This window comes from Dipodomys ordii, unplaced genomic scaffold, assembly GCF_000151885.1.
Source record: "Dipodomys ordii isolate 6190 unplaced genomic scaffold, Dord_2.0 Scaffold100, whole genome shotgun sequence".
Lineage (NCBI taxonomy): Eukaryota > Metazoa > Chordata > Mammalia > Rodentia > Heteromyidae > Dipodomys > Dipodomys ordii.
In genome coordinates, this window is record NW_012267316.1 from 5,490,304 (window position 1) to 5,512,594 (window position 22,291).

The 22,291-nt window shown below is 41.3% G+C and overlaps 1 protein-coding gene across 1 annotated transcript in view; it reads left to right on the forward strand.

Moving 5' to 3' along the window:
* Positions 1-22,291, forward strand: part of Mtcl1 (microtubule crosslinking factor 1) — a 130,350-nt gene that overhangs the window by 85,900 nt on the left and 22,159 nt on the right. Inside the window, exons 7-9 of the mRNA XM_013027160.1 lie at positions 7,482-7,712; positions 10,067-10,264; positions 20,713-20,880. Of these exons, the coding sequence (XP_012882614.1) occupies positions 7,482-7,712; positions 10,067-10,264; positions 20,713-20,880 (597 nt within the window). The remainder of the gene's footprint in view (positions 1-7,481; positions 7,713-10,066; positions 10,265-20,712; positions 20,881-22,291) is intronic.

A 22,291-nucleotide genomic window follows, 5' to 3' on the forward strand; every position in this document is an offset into this window, starting at 1 on the left:
CTCTACCACTAGAACTACATCTCCAGCTTGACTCTTTTCTTTCTGTTTATTGAGGTAGTGATGTTATTTTCTGAATCATGGGGGGGCGGGGAGAAATTAAGCTAGCTTCTTAGGAGATGTCTAGAAATGTCCTCTATGTAGGCCTATCAGAAGTTTTATTTCACAGCATTACACAGACTCTGTGGGCATTCAGAATGCTAACAAGGGAGAAGAGTGGTCATGAAGTCAAGATTAATATCTTCACAGCTTCAGAAACAAGTAGGCATGGTATTTTATTTTAATATACCGCACAGGGGCTCAAGCCTTTAATCCTTGCCATTTGGGAGGCTAAGATCAGGAGATGGTGATTTGAGACTCGCCTGGACAAAAAAAGTTAGGAGACTCCATCTTGACCAATGGTTGGGCATTTCAGTATGTGCCTGTTATCTCAGCAGTGTGAGAAAGTACAAAGAGGAGGATTGCAAATCTAGGCTGATCTGAGCATAAAGTAAAACCTTATCTTATAAAATTAACACATGAAAGGTCTGGTGGAGTGGCTCAAGTGGTAGAATGCCTGTCTAGCAAGTGTGAGACCCTAAGTTAAAACTCTAGTATTGTAAAACCAAAATACACCAACAGCAAAACTGCATTCACAGATCAGGAGGCATTTGTGTAGTGTATGATCAGGATCATAGGTAAGTGAACAAGAGATGGGTTTTAGAATCAAGCCTTTGGGAATTTAGTGATGAAGGAATGTGTTTATTTTCCTAGAGGAAATTTATATGTTGTAGGAAACGTTCCCCGAATGTATGTACTTGTATGAAGATATGTGGCAATAGAGTCATTCTAGATGGAAACTTTTGCTATAATGTGTTTGTATTTTGTTCTTTGTAACACTGGAGTGACATTGGCATATTGGCTAGGAGTGGCTGTCAGGAATTTTAATATTCCATTAGCCAAAAGGAATAATCCAAGAAAATAAACTTCTGATAGGCCTAGATAGAAATCAGACATTCTTGGCCAACACCCTCACAAGACCTCAAGGGTCCTCTTCTGTGACCTCTCAAAGGTGTGGCTGAAACAGGATAGCCATATAATGAAATATGAGGCTTATCTACTTGTTTGAAATAATAAAATGTTTATTAAGATTGAAGCCAAATCAAATAGTTTAGTGTAATATGGATTAAGTAGCCTTAATTTGAAGTCCAGAATTCTCCAAAATCCAAAACTTTTTGAGCTACCCACATGACTCCAGAGAGATAAAATTCTGTACTACAAAAATGTATGCACTGAATGTTTTTGAAGATTGTATTAAGTAATCTTCAGTCCATGTGTATAAAGTACATACAAAACACAAATGGATTTTTTGTTTAGACTTGGCCTATCCCAATGTGAATCATATACATGCAAAAAATATAACTACAAATAGAAAAATAGAAATACAAATACAAAAAAAGTCTGACATGTTAATCTCCTGGTCCCAAGCATTTTTGGATAATGGATACTCAACCTGAAAATAGAAATTAATTTGCATTGATTATCCTTTTTCTTTATTAAACTTGATTAGGATATTTGTTTTAATACCTTAAAAGTATAAAGCTTTCTGATGGTACCCAATGCATTGAAATGTGAAGGGCCTTTGCATTTTAAGTTTGTAGAATAACATGTAACTGGAAACTAAAGCTGGTAGTCAGCAGTCCAGGCCACATGGAAACATTGCTGCAAGTAGGAAACACCTGAACTCTGCAGCTCTTTCTTAAGGACAGGGTTTGATGGCTTCATTTACTGCTTTGACTCCAGTGCTTAGTACTCTTGAGTACCCAATCAGTATTGGTTGAATGAAACAGAAAATATCCTTTTATTTATATAACTGAGTTATCAGGACAGTCAGAGTAATCCTTAAGACTGGAATTTATTTTAGAATTGAAAATGAAAGTATTATCTGATCATTAGGTGGATGGGTTAAGAGAATAGTTACCAGAATTGGTAACCAGGACTCTTGGTTGCAGTAGCTCCAAGGGAACTAGAGACTAGGCCATGTGCCTAGCACCTGCCAAGAGACATGAATGAACAGGAGAAACATTGGCCTATAGTTGCCAGGCAGGAGGGAGACAATAGGATACTCAACCACCCACCAAGGGCTCTGAGTTGGGAATAGGAGTCGGAGCCAGGGTCATGGTCAAGCTTTGAAGTGATCTTGCCCATTTGGTATGGGAAGGCCCAAGGAATTGGTATCTTACTGATGCCTCCTGCAAACACAAAACTAACCTTGGAGGTATAATCTCATTCAAGCCACATAGGAGACACATAGACTACCCATTGAAAATGAACTCACCATGCAGAACTATAAGCACACAATCAAAAAGCTATCTGACAGGGCAGGAGTAAGCACACTGTAGGATTTGACTCAAGACCTTCAAATTTATCAAATAAGACACTCTGCAATAAATGTGTTCAAAACTATAAAAGACAAGCAAACATGAGACAAGAAAAAGTTGCTACCATTAAAAATCCACACATTTGAAAGTAATAACACAGGGCTTTTAGAAATGAAAAACTAGTCACTGGGGTAAACTCAACCAATAGAGAAATACCTCTTTTCAAAGAAAACTCAGATAAAAGATTAATTTCCAGCAACTGACAAACTTAAGCATTTAATGTTCTCAGAAGTTCTTGGGTTTCTTTACAGTTGGATGAGTTTCAATCTAGCTTTTAAAATTTGATTGCAACGTTGATGAATCCCAGGGGTCTCTGATTTCCTTTCCTTCATTCTTCCTCTAAGTGTTCTCCATTACCCAGCAGTGCTAAGTGAAGGGCTTTCCACATTTGTTTCTACATTTCCTGTTTTGGGGGCATGATCTTCACTCATGACAACTGGAGAGGAACAGTGATCCCCTGGGAGAGAAAGAGCCAGGGAAACGACATGGTTTTATTGCAACAGTCCACTCTAATTCCTAGCTTTATAAATCACCTATCTTCGAGTAGCTCAAGTGAGTGGGCAAATATCTTGCTTTAATTTTAATGATGCTTAAAATTTTTAGTATCACGGCTTCCATCTTTTAAAAACAAAACATATTTTAATTTAAAAAGTAATGACTGATTTCTCTCCCATGGCCGTGTGGACTTCAGGATTAAATCACCACCAACAAAAATACAAATTCTGTGTCTGGTTTTAGCCTGAATATAATATACAGATGTCTTTGTGTTGTTCCTCTCGGGCAGTTTGTACTCTTCAGAGGCTTAACAGTAGTATTTGGCCTCAAGAAGAGCCCTACCCCATCCACCCTGAGCACCCAGGGTCACATTGCCGAGGTGAATGGAAGTCATGTTTGGTAGACAGGGAAATCCCTAATAAGCACATACCTGAACAGAATTGTTGTGCAACCTAAGAGATCCCCATATGACTCAGGAAGTGAATCTACACAGCTGAGTGATAGGTGGCCATTCTTGACTCAGTTCTACAACTAGTATATTTCAAAAGCTAGAAGCTGCTATATTGGCAAGGACCCCCAACTGTAAACCCTGCCTGGCTTCCTTTTCTGGGGCTAGTTTGTGGTGGTTGGGGGTGAAGTTCAGATGCCAAGGCTCCACTTACACTCTGCCTCTAGGTGAGAGATAGAGGTGAAGGGCAGGTAGATTAGCCCATGACCTAGCCCCACAGGTAGCCGTGTCGCTCCGAGTGTCAGGCTCTCCTGTGAGAAGCCCCAGGGTAGGTGGCCACAGTCACTCCACTGCTGCAGCCCCACGTGCTGTGTCTCCCATGTATGTCTCAGCTTGTACGGATGTCTGTCCTGTGTCATCACGTCAAGCAGAGTTCTCATTTCCACTAAACCCCTTCCTTTATCCCACTGATAGCTCAGGGGCCCCCCTGTTTTACCTGAGCAGAGTGTTTCGATAGAAGAGCTACAGGGTCAGCTCGTGCAGGCGACCAGACTGCATCAAGAGGAGACAGAGGCATTTACAAACAAGATCCACAAGGTAAATATTTCACAGGCATTTCAACACAATTGCTTCTTAGCCTGCAGCCTTCCTCAGAAAAGACATCAGTATGCATTTGTAAAGAATGCTGTCAATCATGTACAGGCTAAATGACCCATAAGCATATGGACATATCACCCAGTGGTGCTTCCCCCCCAAAAAAAGTTCCATAAAGACAACTGCTCATTTCTCTGCTCTGTGGGACATTTTTCAATACACTTGTCTTATACACTGCAGGTTGCTTTGTGGATTTCAATACACTTGTCTCACACACTGCAGGTTGCTTTGTGGATTTTTTTTTATTTGGTCGGTCGTGGGTCTTGAACTCTGGGCACTGTCAGCTCTTCAGCTCAATGCAAAGTCTCTACCACTTGAGCCACAGCACCACTTCTGGCTTTTCTGGTGGTTTATTGGAGATAATCGTCTCACGGTCTCTCCTGCCCGGGCTGGCTTTGAACGGCGATCCTCAGATCTCAGCCTTCTGAGTAGCTAGCATTACAGGCATGTGCTACCAGCACCTAGCTGCTTTGTGGATTCTCAAAATCACAAATGGAATCAAAACCCTTATATGTTTGCCAGTTCTGTATGTATGTGGACCTATGATCAAATTTAACTTACAAATTAAACACAATAAAAGACTAACAATGACTGATCATAAAATATAGCCATTATAACAACACATGATAGTTAATCTTAATTAAAATTTATGGCAGGGCATATATACCTGTAACCTCAACACTTTCAGAGGTAGAGAAAGGGAGGATTGCAAAGCCAGCCTGGGATTTATAGCAAGATGTAATTTTAAACTAAATTGTTCTTCTTGGACTTTTGATTTAATATTCTGGACTGTGATTGATTTTGGGTAACAAACCACATAAAGCAAAACTTAAGATGAGAATAAAGGAGTGTGTTTATGGTATTAGGAAGCCTTCTCATACCTAGTCTAATTTTACCACAACTAATATCAAATCCGGGCGTTAAATGCAAATGGAATTAGGTCAGTTACACTGATTATCAAGCCAGTTTTTTTTTTTTTTTTTTTACTGAAGCATAGACTCACCCTAAACCATTGTCTTAAAGAAGCTGCCAGTAACTGAACTATGGCCTGGTTAACTCTTTAGCCATTTTCAAATAACCTAATACAGGCTAATTATCTGTTATCCACTAAATCCTTTCCCAGAGTTCTCAGTGGAAGGGACTCCACAGATGCAGGCACTTCTAGTTCCAAGCCTCCCCAGGACATTGTGATCTCTGATACCCTCATACCTAATTAAGTTGGAGATGAATATCTAGGCTCAGAATTGCCATAGCTACTTCTCCTTTTTGTATTCTTGGAAGATAGCTGCTTCTTTAAAACAAAACAGAGAAGTGGATCCTGAATGGTGTGTCCCTTGATGTTATACTGTGTACCATGAAGGACCCAGTGTATCTTGGAATCTACTTTGGCAAGGAGTCTGTGTTCTATGCGTATGGCTGTGTGGTGACTGAGGCCAGGGGCATCTGAGTGGGTTACAGGGGATTGGCAGAGCTGAAGGCTAGGACTGAGTGTTCTCCGCTGTCTCACATAACATTACGAAAGGAAAATGACTTGGTCACTTAGGAGACAAATTCCTAATTTAAATTGTTCATTTATTTAGCATAGCCTCCAAAATATCTTGAAATGTGAGCTTATCAGTGAAGCTGCTAAGACAGTGGCAAGACCCCTGTACATGTAACACTGGGTTCACCATCGAGGAGTATGCTGAAGATGAAACTTCAGAGTGGGAGATTTTGTTCTCTGGGCATATTCAGAAGTGAAATGGAAGTATCCTCTTATGTCCCTAGGGGAAGGAAGACCTAGCTGTGTGATTTTAAGAGGCAGTTGAGGCCTCCTAAGGGACACTGATAGGAGGAGAAAGAGAGGAAAGGAGAACCTGGGTGGGAGAAGGTGCTGCATACAAAGGGCATGGGGATGCCCCTTGAAGGTGTAGCATCTGGGGTCTCAACACCTTTCCATCATGTCTTCAGAGCGGCTTGTGCAGCCTTCATGTAGTCTCCAAGGAAACTGAAGCCTTCCCACTGTGAATCAGTTGAGAGCAGAGCAGAGGAGGAGCTGCAGACATGAAATTTCCAGTGTACCAAGTTACCCTTCACTCTGGACTCGTGCATTCTTGTGTCCACACCAGCCTCAGACCTCTGAGAGCTGCTGAGGTGGTGGATAAAATTGCCAGTTTTTAGCTGTACGTGTACAGCAGGTATTAGGACATTGGCTATGGGCATCTGTAGAACTCTGGTCCTGCCCATTGGCTATGGGCATCTGTAGAACTCTGGTCCTGCCCAGAGCCCTCACATTTCCCTTGACTGGCCTTCATTTAATACTTTAACCATCTGGGTAGCATTCACAGACAGCCATTAGTCCTACCCCAGGGTTCCTGAGAATTACCAGTATATTGGCTTTTAGCATAAGAGGGAGTATTAAATCAGGAGAGGGAATCTAATAAATGGTAAGGCTGACATTCTAACCCCAGTTTTGGTTTGTTGCATGGAAGCCTTTGCTCTCATGTGGTTATGGCTACTACAGAGATTATTCTTGTACCTTTAGTTGCAAAATGGGATTTTATTTGCATCCTTTGGCCTAGTCAGGATTGATGCCTAATAATTTTTGATGGCTTCGAAGCATGCCAGTAGGTGTTTAGAAAGAAAACAGGAATATAAGCCAGAGATTGGTGACTCACACCTGTAACCCTGTCTATTTGAGGAAGCTGAGCTCTGAGCATTGAAGTTTGAAGCGAGTTTGGGCTGAAAAATGCATAAAACTCCAATTAATCAGCAAAATTCTGGACTAGAGGCTCTGCTGAAGAGAGTGCCAACTGTGAGTGAAAAAGAAACTTAGCTGAGCCCAAACAAAAAGACACGCCACCAAATTAAGAACCAGGAATTTTGTTATTTCCCTCAGAGATAGGCATATCTGATAGGAACATTAAATCTTAAATGTGGACATAATTACCACCTTGTCTTTTTGCCACTCTGGCTTCCCAGCTCTTGGTGGACTTTTCATCAGCTTGATATTCTCTGTCAGAGGTGAGGAGCCATGGTGCTCAGAAAGTAAAAGCAAAGGATTGGCTTTTTGGCATTCAACATGCCTTGTGTCACATACTTGCACAGAGGAAAATTGGAATGAATTTAATGACTGTAAGCTACACATCCAAGAAACAAGTCTCCTGAAAGGATTTAGAAATAATCTAAAACCACTGTGAGATATTGACAGCAATAAATGTCTACAGTTTCCTCCCTTGAAACAGTACTTGCTTCTGATCACAAAATGCTTTAAGGATTTTTTACATAGTAAACATTTCAAGTCATTTATCACCCTACATGTATAGGGTGGGAGGGAGGGGAGGAATGCTCCTTCACATCCTCCGGTATTTCACATCCTCCTTGGAAAGTGGTCTAGATTGACCAACAGTTTGCAAAGCCCTCTAGTTGTGTTTGAGTGGCAAATTGAAGAAGACACATGTTATACTTCCTCTTTACTCTTGTTCAAGATGGAGGAGGAGCATCTGTATGCCTTGAGGTGGAAAGAACTGGAGATGAACAGCCTGGCTTTACAGAACACCCTCCATGAGCGAACTTGGAGTGATGAGAAGAATCTGCTGCAGCAGGAGCTTCGGTCCTTAAAGCAGAACATTTTCCTCTTCTATGTCAAGCTCAGGTGGCTACTGAAACACTGGCGGCAGGGGAAGCAGATGGAGGAGGGAGGAGAGGATTTCACTGAGGTAATGCCACTCTGGAGTTCATTCTCTTTGTGTGCTTTGTTCTTGACCCTCAGATACGGTTGCCCTTCACTTCCTACAAAACCATGTTCTATTACTTTCAATTATTTTTGTAAATTTCAGTCCAAGCTATAAAAATGCAATGGCTTGTCCAAGTATACATGTAATCAAGAATTCTGTGCTGTGCTTTGACCTAGCTCTGTTCTAGAATGAAGTGTTGCTGTCATCTCCTTTGCTGTTGGATTTATTAATCTACTGAGGTGCTCTGCCTGATATCTCCTTTACCATCTCACCCAACCTTGCTGTTTATAATAGCTAGAATTAAGCCCAGTGAGAACCATGTGATGAAAATGCTAAGGACCATGGAGTCCCTATCCCTACGCTGACCAGTGTCTGTGTTGCTGCAGTCTCTGGGCTCTCATAGTTAGTTGACTGCAATTAACAATATACTTTTTAATGTGGGAAAACCAGATGACTCTTTTAAGATAATGACCATTGTCAAAGCAAAATGTATAATTAATTAATTTGAATAAATGTAGTGATTAAATGCAAAAAAAAAAAGCTGGGCTTAAATGTTTGCCCTCTTTCCCATTTTAGTTCATGTTCCCAGATATTAGAGCCCAAGACAATAGGGCCTGGGCACTATGCCTGAACTTTTATTAGTCTCAAAGCTAGCACTCTACCACTTAGGCCATACCTCTATTTCCAGGTTTTTGGTGATTAATTGGAGGTAAGAGTCTCTCAGACTTTTTCTGCCCAGGATGGCTTTGAACCTAAATCCTTAGATCTCAGCCTTTGGAAGTAGCTAGGATTATAGGCATAAGCCACTGGTACCCAGCTTTATAACGTTTTGTTTTATTTTGTCCTATTGGGGATGGAGCCCTGGGCTTCATGCTTGCTGGGTAAGCATCCTACTACTTGAGCTACATCCCCCAGTCCTTCATTTTTTTTCTTTTGTTTTTGATAATTTGTGTGTGTCTTTGTGTGCATGCGTGTATGTGTATGTTTTACTTTTGCCCAAATTCTAAAGTCTCTTGACTCTGCCTCCTGAGTTACTGGGATTATATGTATACCACCACATCACTTCTGGAACTCATGTATGTTTTCCCCATCATATCTCAATTCCTAGATCCATAAATAGCCACAGGACAGAGCTTTTTGCTTTGTGATTGGTTTATTGCTGAAGTGAAGGTAGAGTGACCTCTATCTCCATAGGCTTTGCTTTCTGGTGAGCATAGGCTGGAGCTACTAGGCTGTATGTTGAGTGCAACAATACCTGGGCTACTTGTTCAGCTACTTCAAAGCATTGAACTCTCAAAGGCCTTTTGTCTGTTTTCCACTCTAGTGAACAGCATAAGTAAGTTTTAGTAATACTATGAATAATGATTCTCTTTCTTCAAGGTGAACGAAGTCTTTAAAAATTGATTCAAATGGCCTTCAAGGATCCATAGAAAATTATCGTTAAGCAAATCTTATAAATAATTGATTGTAGGGCTTTCTGTTGATCTCTCCTATTTCTAAAACTATAGCTAATTTTTTTACAATAGAATATAGAATCACTCTAATTACTCATGGATGGATGAGTGGATAAATATAATGTGATCTATCTATATATATATATGAATATTGTTCAGCTTTGCAAATAAGAAAAAATTTCTGTCATGTGCAACAATATAATTAAATCTGGAGAGCAATATACTAAATGAAATAAGACAGATGCAGAAACATAGGTATAGCATAATTGCATTTTTATATGAATCCAAAAACTTCAAACTTGTAGAACCAGAGTAGAATGGTGGTTACCAGGGCTTTGACAGTTGGAAAAGTGAGTAACTGTTGGTCAAGGTGTATAAAGTTGCAGTTAAGTAGTATACATAAGTCTAGAGATTAAATTTATAATGCCATTATAATTGGCAATGTATTATTGGGTCTTGAAATTTGCTTTGAAGGTAGATTATGAGTGTTCTCATGTCACACAAAAAAGGTAGTAAGTGACAGAATCGAAAAGGAAACCCTATAACTGTAAGCAATACCCATTCACGTGAAGTAAAGTTTCTTACTTGTTTTTCTAATAAATCAAGTGCCCATCCTATGCTATCTAAAAGGACGACATACCAATGAATGAAATGACAACAATGAGCATTTTTAGGGAGAAGACTGAAAAAAAGATTTGATAATCCATATGGTTACCCTCAAACAATAAAAATTAGGCTACTTGTAGACAGCTCCAAGTGCTAAGGAAGCTTAAGTGGGTAGATTGCCTGGGCCCAGGCCCTGATGCCAGTTGGTGCAAAATATGGCCTACAGTGAGAAAAGGCCTATGCAAAGCTGTGTTTATCATATGTTGCTGCTTTCAGAGTGAACATCCAGAGACCTTCCCTGGGCTTGGTGAACTAGGAGTCCAGGGGGGTCACCAGGTGGAAAGATCAGCCCGAGATGATGGTGACCAAGACTGTGGCTTTCCAGTAGGAGAGCATTCCCCACATACTCCTGTACAGACTGGTGACCATGTACCCCGGCTGCAGACTTTGGATGGAGGACCACTCAACAAGCAGGTGGGTGCTTAGATTTAAGCCCATCATTTTGTGCATATGGGGAGAGGAGGCTCCTAGGCCATGTTTGTATAGTCTTACTCCATACGTTGGTGTTCCCAATCACAGAAAATCCTTTGCGTGACTCTGACTATCTGTGACTTTTTGTGAGGCTGAATTTTCGCAAGAAATCATGTCATTCAACCTTTTCTTTTTTAAAAAAAGTGATGGTGCTGGGTCTTGAACTCAGCGTGGGCACTGTCGCTTAGGTTTTTCATTCAAGGCTGACATGCTACTACCAAAACTGTACTTCTGGCTTTTGCATGATTAATTAGAGATTAGAATCTAATGGACTTTTCTACCTGTATTGGCTTTGAGCCATGATCTTCAGATCTCAGCCTCCTGAGTAGCTAGGGTTACAGTTATGAGCCACGAGCACTGAACTTATTTGGCCTTTTAGTCTTACTATATCAGTCCATGATGTGGTTTGGCTTTGTACACACAACTAAGGACCTTAGTAAGAGCAGATCCATTGAGTTGTCCACTCCCTCCCTTGATCCAGCATATATATGTCAGGAGGAAAAAATAAATATTGAGAACCATTTATGAATGTTAATGGTTGACTGTTCTTCCAAGAAGAGAAAATCTTAATGCAATGTTCTTATGACAGCAAGAAAAAGGACTTGCAGAGCATTTGTGTTGATGTTTAGCTCAACAGCCATTGCCAACATCAATGATTTGATAACATCATTTTAAGAAAGAAATATCAAGTAGTTTTTATTTAAATCCCCAATATAAAGTATTTCAGGTCTTTTTGGCTATTTGAATCATAATATCCCAAATAAAAATATTTGATGACACCTTGGAAACATTAAAGCCTATGTAGAAAAGTAGAATTTCAATGTTACTAAGTAATTATTATTGTCCCCAAGCAACCTAGAAATAGACTCTGGTTATTAATAAACCAAAATATGATAATGTGTGTGTATGTGTGTATGTGTGTGCTGCCTGTGTGTGCCTGTCAGTCATAGGGCTTGAACTAAAGGTGTGGGTACTGTCATTAGCTTTTTCTCTGTAACACTTGAACCACAGCTCTACTTCGAGCTTGTTAATTGGAGATGAGTGTCCCAGATTTATCTGCCTAAGCTGGCTATAAACCATAATCCTCAGATCTCAGCCTCCTGAGTAGCTAGGATTACAGATATAAGCCAACAACTCCAAGCTCTTTGGTTTTTTTTTTTTTTGCATTTTAATATAAAGCGTCTGCTAAAGTAGATTTGTAGAATTGAGATCCCAAGAGATACCTTGTAATAGAGCTTTCTTGCAGCCATATTTCTGAGTCCCTTCTGAGCCTGCTTTGCTTCTCAGAGGGAACTCCTGCAATGAAGCCTGACATCCCCTACCTCTGGGTTGCCTGTGAGCTGGGGTGAAGATGTAAGCCAGCTGGACACTGGGTGAGACCCTGGCCTTGGAGTCACAGGCATGCAAAAGCACTGTGTGCCAGACTCCACAACTGCTAGTCCTCTCCCACCCAGCCCCTCTGCCCAGAGCTCTGTGCGTGGGTCATGTGATAGAAGATTGTCATCAGGACTTTGGCCCTGATCCAGATGAGGAAGAGTAGCAGTATTCACAGTGCAAGCTAAGAGGATAATTGAAATTTCTCTCAACGGCCTTCCTTCCATATATAGATCAAATATTTACATGAAACAGCAACTCTTTGCCTATACCACCCCTTTCCTTACCCTGAATGATGTCACTTAGGAAGGAGCTTATACTGTCAAAGAAGACTTTACTCACAACCATTAGGAAGTGTGGCCATGGGGAGATTTTAGGTCATGGAATAAGATTTCCAGCAGTGTGATCTAGTTAGAAACTAAAACATTACTAATAGTGTTTTCAAAGCTGGCAGTTCCTTTTTTGTATGTGTGCCAGTACTGCAGCTAGAATTCGGGGCCTAAGTGCTGTCCTTCAGCTTTTTTGCTCAAAGCTGGTGCTCTACCACTTGAGCCATGCTTTACTTCTGGTTTGTTTGTTGTTGTTTTTTGTTAATTGGAAATAAATCTCACAGACTTTCTTTCTCTAACTGGCTTTGAACTGAGATCCTCAACTCTTGGCCTTCAGAATAGTCAGGATTATAGGTGTGAGTCAGCAGCACCTAGCCGAAATTTGGTAATTTATCATTATTGGTATTGTTATTTTTGCCAGTCCTCGGGCTTTAATTTAAGGTCTAAGCACTGTGCCTGAGCAGCTTTTGCTCAAGGCTATCACTCTACTACTAAGCCACATTCCCAGCCCTATTATTTTTAAGAGATGTTCCCATTCAATCTTCTAAAATATCTGTTTAGCTGTGATGGTTTTTACTCAGACATCAACCTGCTGCATGGAAGACTACATGGTGGGTGTTTCCCATATATGCCCCCCAGTGCTTTGGAAAAGGGAAAAAAAATGTAACAAATCTAATTTTCCAGACAGCAGTCATGGAAAATGTTACTCTGAGGATGGAAACTAATGTAAAGTCACTCTACTGTAACCTCACTCTCAGGATAGCTTAATGTTATCTCCCTTTGCCTTCTGCTCCTTCTGATGCTGATTGTTAGTGATTACCCTTAAAAATGGGGACAAACATGTGGGTTTCTGCTTCACACAGTCTGTGGTAGAATGAGCTGACACAGTAGAGGCCTGATTCTGATCAGGCCTGCCTTTCCCTGGATCCACCCATCCACAGCACTGACAGTCGATCTCTGTGCACAATGCATTGCGGCTGAGGACAGAAGATTAATGAGTTCTACTGTATGCAACAGCTGCTTCACTGAGAGTGAACATTCTCCATTAGAAGCTTTGAGTCTGTGAGTGGCACGGGTATTAGTCTGCAAGCCTGGAAGCCAGATCCAGTGCACATGCCTCAGAGAGTTGCTGTGCAAAACCACAGGCCTTTTCAGAAGCCCTGAGAACCTCACAGAGCCATAAACAGCATGGGAAATGTGGCCACACTGCTTTCTCAAGGATAATGAACAAGTAGCAAAATTTCTCAGTCCTTGATCTTTGATTTGTGTCATATTGCACATTCTTATAGCTGGTAGATGGCAACATTTATTATGTCCAGCAAGGTTTAGAAAATAATGACATGTAACCACCCACCTCAGGAACAAATTAGGAAAAAAAGCAAGTTGATAAACGTTTGAAAAAGGTTACCTGTTTCCTAATCTTTAGTTGCAAGGTCTCTGTCTCCAGGCAGTGATTAAGCTGTGCACAGTATGCACTATCATTTTGTCTGTAAGAGCAGAGGCCTGGCCTGGTGCCAGTGGCTCATACCTGCAATCCTATTTACTCTGGAGTTTGAGATCTGAAGATCACATTTTTTAAGCCAGCCCAGGCAAGAAAGCCCATGAGACTTTCCAATTAATCACCAAAAAGCCGGAAGTAGAGCGAGCTATGTTTTAAGTGGTAGAGTGCTAGCCTTGAGAGGAAAAAGCTAAGTGAAAACACTCAGGCCCTGAGTTCAAGCCCCAGTACAAGGAAAAAAGAAAAGAAAAGAAACAAAAAGAACAGAGGCCGAAAGCTAGTTGCAGTCCTTGCAGAGCTCCGTGCTCACTGCTGTGTAGGCATCTGAGGCATTCCTAAGACTGTTTATACGCTCCATTGTTAGTACTTCCAGAACCAGCAAGTCTTCTGGACATCAAAATAATTAATTTAGAGGCAACCTACGCTCTCATTTGGGGATGTGCCATAATTTATACTCTTTACTATAATAGCCATACGTCAATGTGGAGAACCTAACCAAGTTCCTAATGAGCTCTCTATTCATCTTTAAGGTATCACCTATTGCTGCTCACTAAAGTGTCTGACTAGGTCTAGTCTCAAGCCTGAGTGGGAGTAGAGACCTTTGTCCCTGGTCCACAGCTCAGCTGTGGTGTGAAGGCCTTGGAGTCTGCTCTAAAAGTCAGCCTCCTTTCAGCGAATGAGCCTTTTGTTTTCTGTTCTTCCTGGACTTTGGTTCTCTCCAGTACTCACAATATGGCTTTCAGTCTATGTAGGCCAAAGGGAAAAAACTTCCAGAAATAACAACTATTATAGAAGAAGCTAGTAGGTCAAAACTATGACCCATCTTGGCTGTGTGTGTGTGTGTCTGGGTCTGTGTGTGTGGACCAGTAGTTGAACTCAGGGCCTCTAGCTCTCTCTGTTGGCTTTTTTGCCCAATACTGGTGCTCTATCACTCAAGTCACAACTCTGCTTTTGGCTTTTTGCTGGTGAATTGGTGATACGAGCCTCATGGACTTTTCTGCCTGGGCTAACTTCAGACTTTGATCCTAAGATCTCAGTGTTCTTAGTAACTAGGGTTACAGGTATGAACCACTAGTATCCCAGCTTATTATTATTAGTTTTTTTAATGAGTAAACTTCCTTTGTAACTGGGTGTGGTAGTGCAGTACAGTCCCAGTGGAGACAGGAGGATCGAAGTTCTAGGCCAGCATGGGCTCCCTCCTATTGTGAAAGCAAGCAAATAAGCAAGCTCCCTTCTTGAGCCTTTGTAGCTTTTATACTTTAGTTGTGTGTGTTACACTGTGGTTTATTCATGAGACTGTAGCTTTACAACCTCACTTAAGAGACTCACTATTCTCAAACTACAAGAAACCAGACCAGAGCTTGAGATCATGAAACATTCATCTTGGCTGTGATTTGTCTCTCTTGTTACCATTACTGTGAAAACAGTACACACGTCAGTAAAAATTCATATGCATCCAAGGGTGCCTAAGGAAAGGACTGTCTGTCCACTCTCCTTTCCAGAGCTCATCACAGTCAACAGTTTACACCTTCCTTTCACAGCTGATAACAAAGATCTAAACTGTGCAGTGATTTCTTTCATCCATTTTCATCAGATCTGTCCTGATTACTTAAGCCTGGGAGCTGATAACTATTTATAATTGTTATCAGATATTAAATATATTTAGCATATGCTAAATATGTTTGACATTAGTGTTTCATACACCTGTATTTATTATGAGGAGCTCTGGTGGAAATTGTGAAGTCTACAGGCATAGAATCCACATGGCCGGGATGCCCAAACATCTTCTTGGAGGTAAAGGAAGGGTGGGGGAAAGACAAATGATTCTATATTACAGTAAATGCATCTGTCCTTCCATTTCAGATTATACTTTGGAGCTTCAATAGTTCACTCTTGTATCTGCAGGGAGATAGTGATTTTAGTAAGGAGTCTTCAAATTAATCTGAACATGGCAGTAATAGTAAGAATGATGAATAGCTTCTTTATACAAATGTTACAGGATGTGCCGATGTAGCATTTCTGGCTGATCTCCCAATAAAGGGCTTCTCCCTGGATTCCTGTGGGTACAGGATGTGCCTTTGAGTGTTGCATCATGTCCCCCTCCTATATGTATCATCTAGGAACTACACCTGCAAAGATTGGGGGTTAGGATCAGGTCATCTGGCCTCATGGTTTACTTGCCTCTGTGGAATAGTCTAAATAAATAGGAGGTAGAGGTCATCACCTCTATTTTGTGGCTGGCTTTTTGTGGGTTAGCCTATAGTGACAAGTCAGTATATCCATTTTACCTTCAGATTAAACCTGACATCAAAGTTCATGGCTCTAAGGCAAGTTGAAAGGAAGAGAGAGGATGATAGTTTCACAGTTTTATAGAGTTATGATTTCACTTGATGCGTATATTGCAGAAATTTTGAAAAATAGGTACTAGAATTGTATTTCAAGCATCTTAGTATATTACCTTATCCATAACTTCCTTTTTGTTTCCTGTGAACAATATTTATATTTATTTTATTCATTATTTATTCATTATTGTAGACTTGCAGAGCAGCTGGATTACAGGAAGATACAACCTTGAACCTGTTACAAAGTGTGACACATTATAGCAGTCAAACTCCTGATCTTGATTTTAGGATTATTTTAAGCCTCACCCAAGAGAGATGAGCTACAAATGGCTGAAATACCCTTCAATGTAGGAAGAAGAAATTACAAAGCCATTTTATTCCTTGACCTTGATAGAAACCCAGTCCGCAGATCTCTAAGGAGATTGACAGCCAGATTTTTGTGTTAAAGCTGACCTATACTTAAATCAACAACCCAAAGGTAGCATATCTAGACCTTTAGCTTGAAAGGTTCAGAAAACTGCATAAAAATGACATTCTGTATATACGAATCTAAGTGGGCCAGAGTCCTAATTTGATCCTAGACTTGATTTGGGGCATCTTTACCCAGAATCTCGCTCTGCAAGGGGCACCAGGAAGAAGTGTGTGTGGGAGAGAGAGGGAGAGAGAGGAAGAGAGAGAGAGAGAGAGAGAGATTGTAGACATTCTTTCAGCTTTCTCATTGTTACTATTCCATGATAAAGGAGACCATATTAGTTTCTCACACATTAAATGCTTTTCTAAGTCGAATTTAAAAGAGAAAAGTTGGCAAGGTATAATATTTGGGAGGGTGAATTTTTCTGGCTTGATTTGTCTGGCCTTCATGGGGGGCAAGACTTGTGATCCTGGCTCCTTTTTCCTTAATAATAAGACCCTGGCTGTTAAGATGTTCTAAACTGCAATTCTTCATCTGTGAAATATGGAACATAAATGAATGCACCCAGGATTGATGTGATATAGAAGTAAGGTCATAGAGGTGAAAAACTTAGCACCTCTATGCCCATAGGACGCAGTTAATAGTAGTAATTACCATTACTCATTTTATGTGGATGCATAAAAATCATATAGAAGAATCTTGCTTATTTATGGCTGTGGTGCATTCATAGCACCCTGCATGCCACATACTGCTCCCAGGCCATTATGAGAACCAGTACCAGTAGCGTCCATTTTCTGGGCCACTCTTTTCCTTTGACCAATTTCATCCCAAAATAACCCAATCTTCACTGAATGCATTTTGTAATGCGTTCAATGAAGATTAGTATCATCCTTGGGCCATAGAACAGTATGCTGCTTGCTCTGACCCAAATGGGCATAAAAACATTAGGACTTCATTTTATTGAATTCAATAGCTGCTAATGCCAAAAAGAACTTGCTTTGTCTCCAGAAAAGCCAAATTTTCAATCTGCAAAAGGACTATCAAGTTCTGATTCTAATCTTATTAGTAGTCAGGTGGCAGAGGAGCTGAGAAAAGCAGACTGAGACCATATGAAACTTGAAATTCATAGAAAGTTGTTGGTTAGGTCTGGGAAGGTGGCTCAGTGGTAGAGTGCTTGCCTTGCATGCCTGAGGCCCTGGGTTCAGTTCCTCAGCCCCACATAAGCAGAAAAAGCTGGAACTGGCACTGTGGCTCAAGTGGTAGGGTGCTAGCCTTGAGCTGAAGAGCTGAGGCGCCCAGGCCCAGAGCCCAGGCCCCACAACTGATGAAAGAAAGAAAGAGAGAAAGAAAGGAAGGAGGGAAGGAAGGAAGGGAGGGAGGGAGGGAGGGAGGGAAAGAAAGAGGAAGGAAGGAAGGGAAAGAAAGAAGGAAAGAAAGAAGGAAAGAAAGAAAGTGGTTGGTTACATGTAAGAACCTATTTATGGTTCTCCATTTTCTCTTCAGTAAAAATTAGATAGTGGCTCCAAAGATAGGATCAAAATTATCATTGCTATTTTATGCTTAAAATTCCTTTGACACAGCCAGGCGCTGGTGGCTCACGACTGTAATCCTAGCTACTCAGGAGGCTGAGATATAAGGATTGCCGTTCAAACCCAACCTGAGCAGGAAAGTCTGTGAGACTCTTAGCTCCAATTAACCCCCAGAAAACTGGAAATGGAGCTGTGGCTCAAAGTGGTAGAGTGCTAGTCTTGAGCAACAGAGCCCAGGGACAGTGCCCAGGCCTTGAATTAAGCCTCAAAACTGACATAAATAAAAATAAATAAAATTTATTTGATGCAAAAATAAATTTTTAAATGTAAAAGTACAAGGATGAAAATACTAAATGAATTATGAATCTATCATACACTGTGTAATTTCCAGCACATTTCATGTAAAGGTATATAATTCTTTCTTTCTCCCTCTTTTTCTCTGTTTCTTGAGTCTGGCCTCTTAATCTTCCTGCTTCAGTGCCCCCAGTATTAAGAACACATGCATATAGCACCACACCCAACTCTGAAGATGTATATTTCTGAAAAGATTGTTCTGACACCTTCTCTCACTCTACTGCACTTGTATAATCTATTATTTTTTTACACTTACATGACTTTTAGGTGTTTTTGGTATAGAGTTTTGAAAATCTGCTTTGCATTAATTGCCGCTTTAGTTCATGAGCCTATAGTCGTAACTTATTTATACTCAGATACTTATAGAGTATTGATGGATTTTTTTCTATGTTAAATGAATTAAATGGTGTGTGTGTGTGTGTGTGTGTGTGTGTGTGTGTGTGTGTGCGTGCACATATGTGTGTGTGTGCATGCATGTCAGTATTGGGGCTTGAACTTAGACCTGGGCACTGTCCCTGAGCTTTTTTGGTCAATGTTAGCACTCTTATCACTTGAGCCATACCTCTACTTCTGGCTTTTTGGTGGTTAATTGGAGATAAGAATATCATAGACTTTCCTACTTGCGCTGGCTTCGAACCACGGCCCTTATATTTCAGCCTCCTGAATAGCCAGAATTAAAGATAAGAGACACCAGTGTCCAGCCTGAATTATAAACTCTTAATGCCTTTTGCTCCATATAAATTTTGGGGTTGCTTCTATTTCTAAAGCAATGAGGTTGGAATATTGAGAGGTATTGCATTGAATTTGTAGATAGCCTTTGGCAATATTGCAATTTTCATGATGTTAATTCTCCCAATCCAGGAACATGGGAGGTTTTTCCACTTCCTTAGTTCTGCTTTAATTTCCTTTTTCAGGTTTTTAAAGTTTTCATCATAGAGGTCCTTCACTTCTTTAGTTAACTCCTAGGTATTTTATTTTTTGTAGGGCTATTACAAAAGGAGTTGATTACCTTTTTACCAAAATTGGTATTCAAGGTGAGGAAAATCCAACAGCAATAATGCTAACCCACTCCACTACTGTAGCTGGTCCTGTAACTTCTTGATTCCATTATGGAGACATCTATAGAGTGTTCAGTTAATCTACTCATACTAAATACGTTTTTTTTTTGATTCAGCTGTATTGTATCAGTACATCTTAAATTCTCCTATCTACATTTAACCTTCTCTATTGATTTTGTGGATTAGATAGATGGCTTGAGAGGCAGAACTGAAGCGTGAAGTCTTGAGTACTCATAACCTGAACACAGATCCCACACCTGGAGACCTGTGCACTTGCTGCATGGGGCACTGTGTCAGCTGAGCACAGAGGCTGCTGTCTAAGTGTGGGCTCTGTCTTTGAGGTGGAGCTTATCTACATCCAGCAAGACATAGTTTCTATTCCTCCTCTTGCTTTAGTGAACCAAACAGGAATACCCCCAAATCCTGGATTTGCTTTGGTGCCTTCTGTCTAATTAGGAGAGAAGGACTATTATGTCCAGTATTATCTAGAAAGTGTGTGGCTAAGTCATTTGGACTTACTGATATAGTGCTCATGCTGGCGCCATGGTCAGATAGAAATCAGGGTTTCAAAAGGCTAGGCAGGGTTTAAAAAGTCTAACATCTTTTATGTGAAGAACAAACAGATGTTTAGTAAAAAACCTATTCTCCGTGTGTTGATCTGAGGTAAGGATTGTGTTCAACCTCATGTGAGGATGGGCCAGGCCTGGTTCCCCCAAGCAGAAATAGTGGAGGAGCTGGGGCAGGAACAAGATGAACAAGCAGAACTGGTTTTTATACATGAGGGTAGTGAGGAGGACTGAGACACAGAAAGGTGAGGACAGGCAACTAATCTCAGGGGAACCATAAGCAAGCCTGCATGAGCAAACTAAGCATTTCACCTTAGGTTTTAATTGTAAATCATTATTTCCCATACCTTCCTAGTAACCACAGTTAGAGTATGACCACCTATGTTTATGAAGTCACTAGGCCTTCAAGAACTCCCTTCTAGTTCAATAGCTGACACCAGAGTGGCAGCGTATATGGAGATGTGTGTTATGTGTCTTGTTTTACCTGCAGCCCCCTGACAGAGCACCTGACCCAATTCAGAGCTCTGTGTGAAGTGGGGTTGATCATCCTGGCAGCCTGGCTTCAGGGACTCCTTGTGGCCTACAGTTTCCTTGCTTCTGCTTCTCCAGAGCCCCAGTACCTCTGATGCAGACATCTTCAGCGTGGGCCCAACTCCAGACTCAGAACATAGCTGCCCTTTGCCCAGGGACAGCCTTCCCTTAGCCTTCCTGCTGGTCTATCTGGTCCTTCATTTCAGCCCCAGGAGTCCCCTGGTCAGCATTGGGATCCTCCTTCTCTCACCAATGTCAGATGCTATATTGTCTTGTATGCTCTATCTGGGAATCTAGGAAGAGGCCCAAAGCACTAGCTGATTGCCAGAGCCTCTCCCTTTCCTGCTTAGTGAATCCTTATGGGAGAGGTAATGGGGCCTATCTCCTTGTTCCTAAAGGTGGTGGAGAACCAGCAACTATTCAGTGCCCTCAAGGCTTTGCTGGAGGACTTCCGCTCAGAGCTGCGGGAGGATGAACATGCGAGGCTACGGCTACAGCAGCAGTATGCCAGCGACAAGGCTGCCTGGGATGTGGAGTGGGCCGTCCTCAAGTGCCGCCTGGAACAGGTACCTGCCTCATTTGTCACCATGATATCTCGGCTGTCAAGGGTCAGGAAGACATTTCTCCACTGTGGCTCTGGTCCAGTGACAAGGACAAGAGCGACTCATTAAAGGCCCAACCTTCTAAGGACCCTCACATTCTCTAGTACTTCCCTTCCTAGGTCTGAAATATGCCCCCACCAGCCAGCATTTAACATCCCACTATTTGTCCTTTCTGCACTAACCAAGGGTATAAGGATTCCTGTCAAAAGAATGGTGGTCTGATGTCATGCTGACATCACCATGCTGATGTCATCGGCTGAGCTAAAAGAAATTCTAGATAGGAGAAAGCCAGAGCAAACTGGCTTCATGATCTCTGCAAAGGGGGATACATACTTTCCTTTAGAATTTCCAAAGTACTGAAAAGAGCCTGTCGACCTTCCATTGCATGCCCCAGATACCTCCTCAACTTGGCTCCTTTTTGTTCTAGGGAAATGAGGCCCAGAAGAGGCATCTTGCATCAGGTCTCAGAGCTATTTGGTGCTAGGGTGGGAGGAGAGCCAGGTGACTAGCCTCCCCAGGCTACAATCTAGGCAGCCATGTTAGGACCAGACTAAGAAACAGTCAGTGCTAAGATTTTCCTTCCTGGAAAGCCTTCCTTCAGTTTGCTGCTCCAGGTGCTTCCAGAATCTTGATCCTGTGTGTCTGACCATCTACTTTCTAGGGCCTGATTTGAGGCAAACAATAAAGTAGTTAATTTTATATAAATTGTTTTGGTCATGAAAGAAAAAGGAGAAATCTTCTAAGTGGCCTTAATAAAAGATCAAAGGGCCTGTCATGTCCAAAGAAAATAGTTCTCCTAGTACACATTTGTACACATGCACTGCCACCTGGCCCAGGTACTACTAATCCACCTGCATTGTTCTCAGGTACCATTAGTCTACCCACATTGTCAGTGCCTTCAGGTACTATTTTACCTATATTGCCACCAGGCCCCAGTAACATTGGTGTTGGGCTGGATCAAGGAACACAATCTTCTAAGCCAAGTCCATCCAGTGATGGATGGAATTGTACCTGCTGTGGCTCTTGCCTACTGCCTGCCAAGAGATTCTTACCAGATGCTCTGTTTATCTTAGTACACAGCTTGCGGAGTCAGCTGTGGAGGAGGAATGAGTAAGGATGCTCTCTGATGAGCTTAAGCCTATTTAAAAATATGTGTACAAGGGGAGGAGTGAAGCTAAATAAGACATAAGTGTAGCTAAAGAAGGGAGATACAATGTTTGAATCTATCCAGTTTCAAAACATTTCATCTTTGTTTTAGAGACACCTGGTGTCTACCTCCGTGGTTGCTACAAGTAAAGGCTCCAAGAGAGAGTCACTATACAGCAAGAAACACAGCCAGGACTTCAAACCTAGACCCCAGATAGTACCAGGGCAA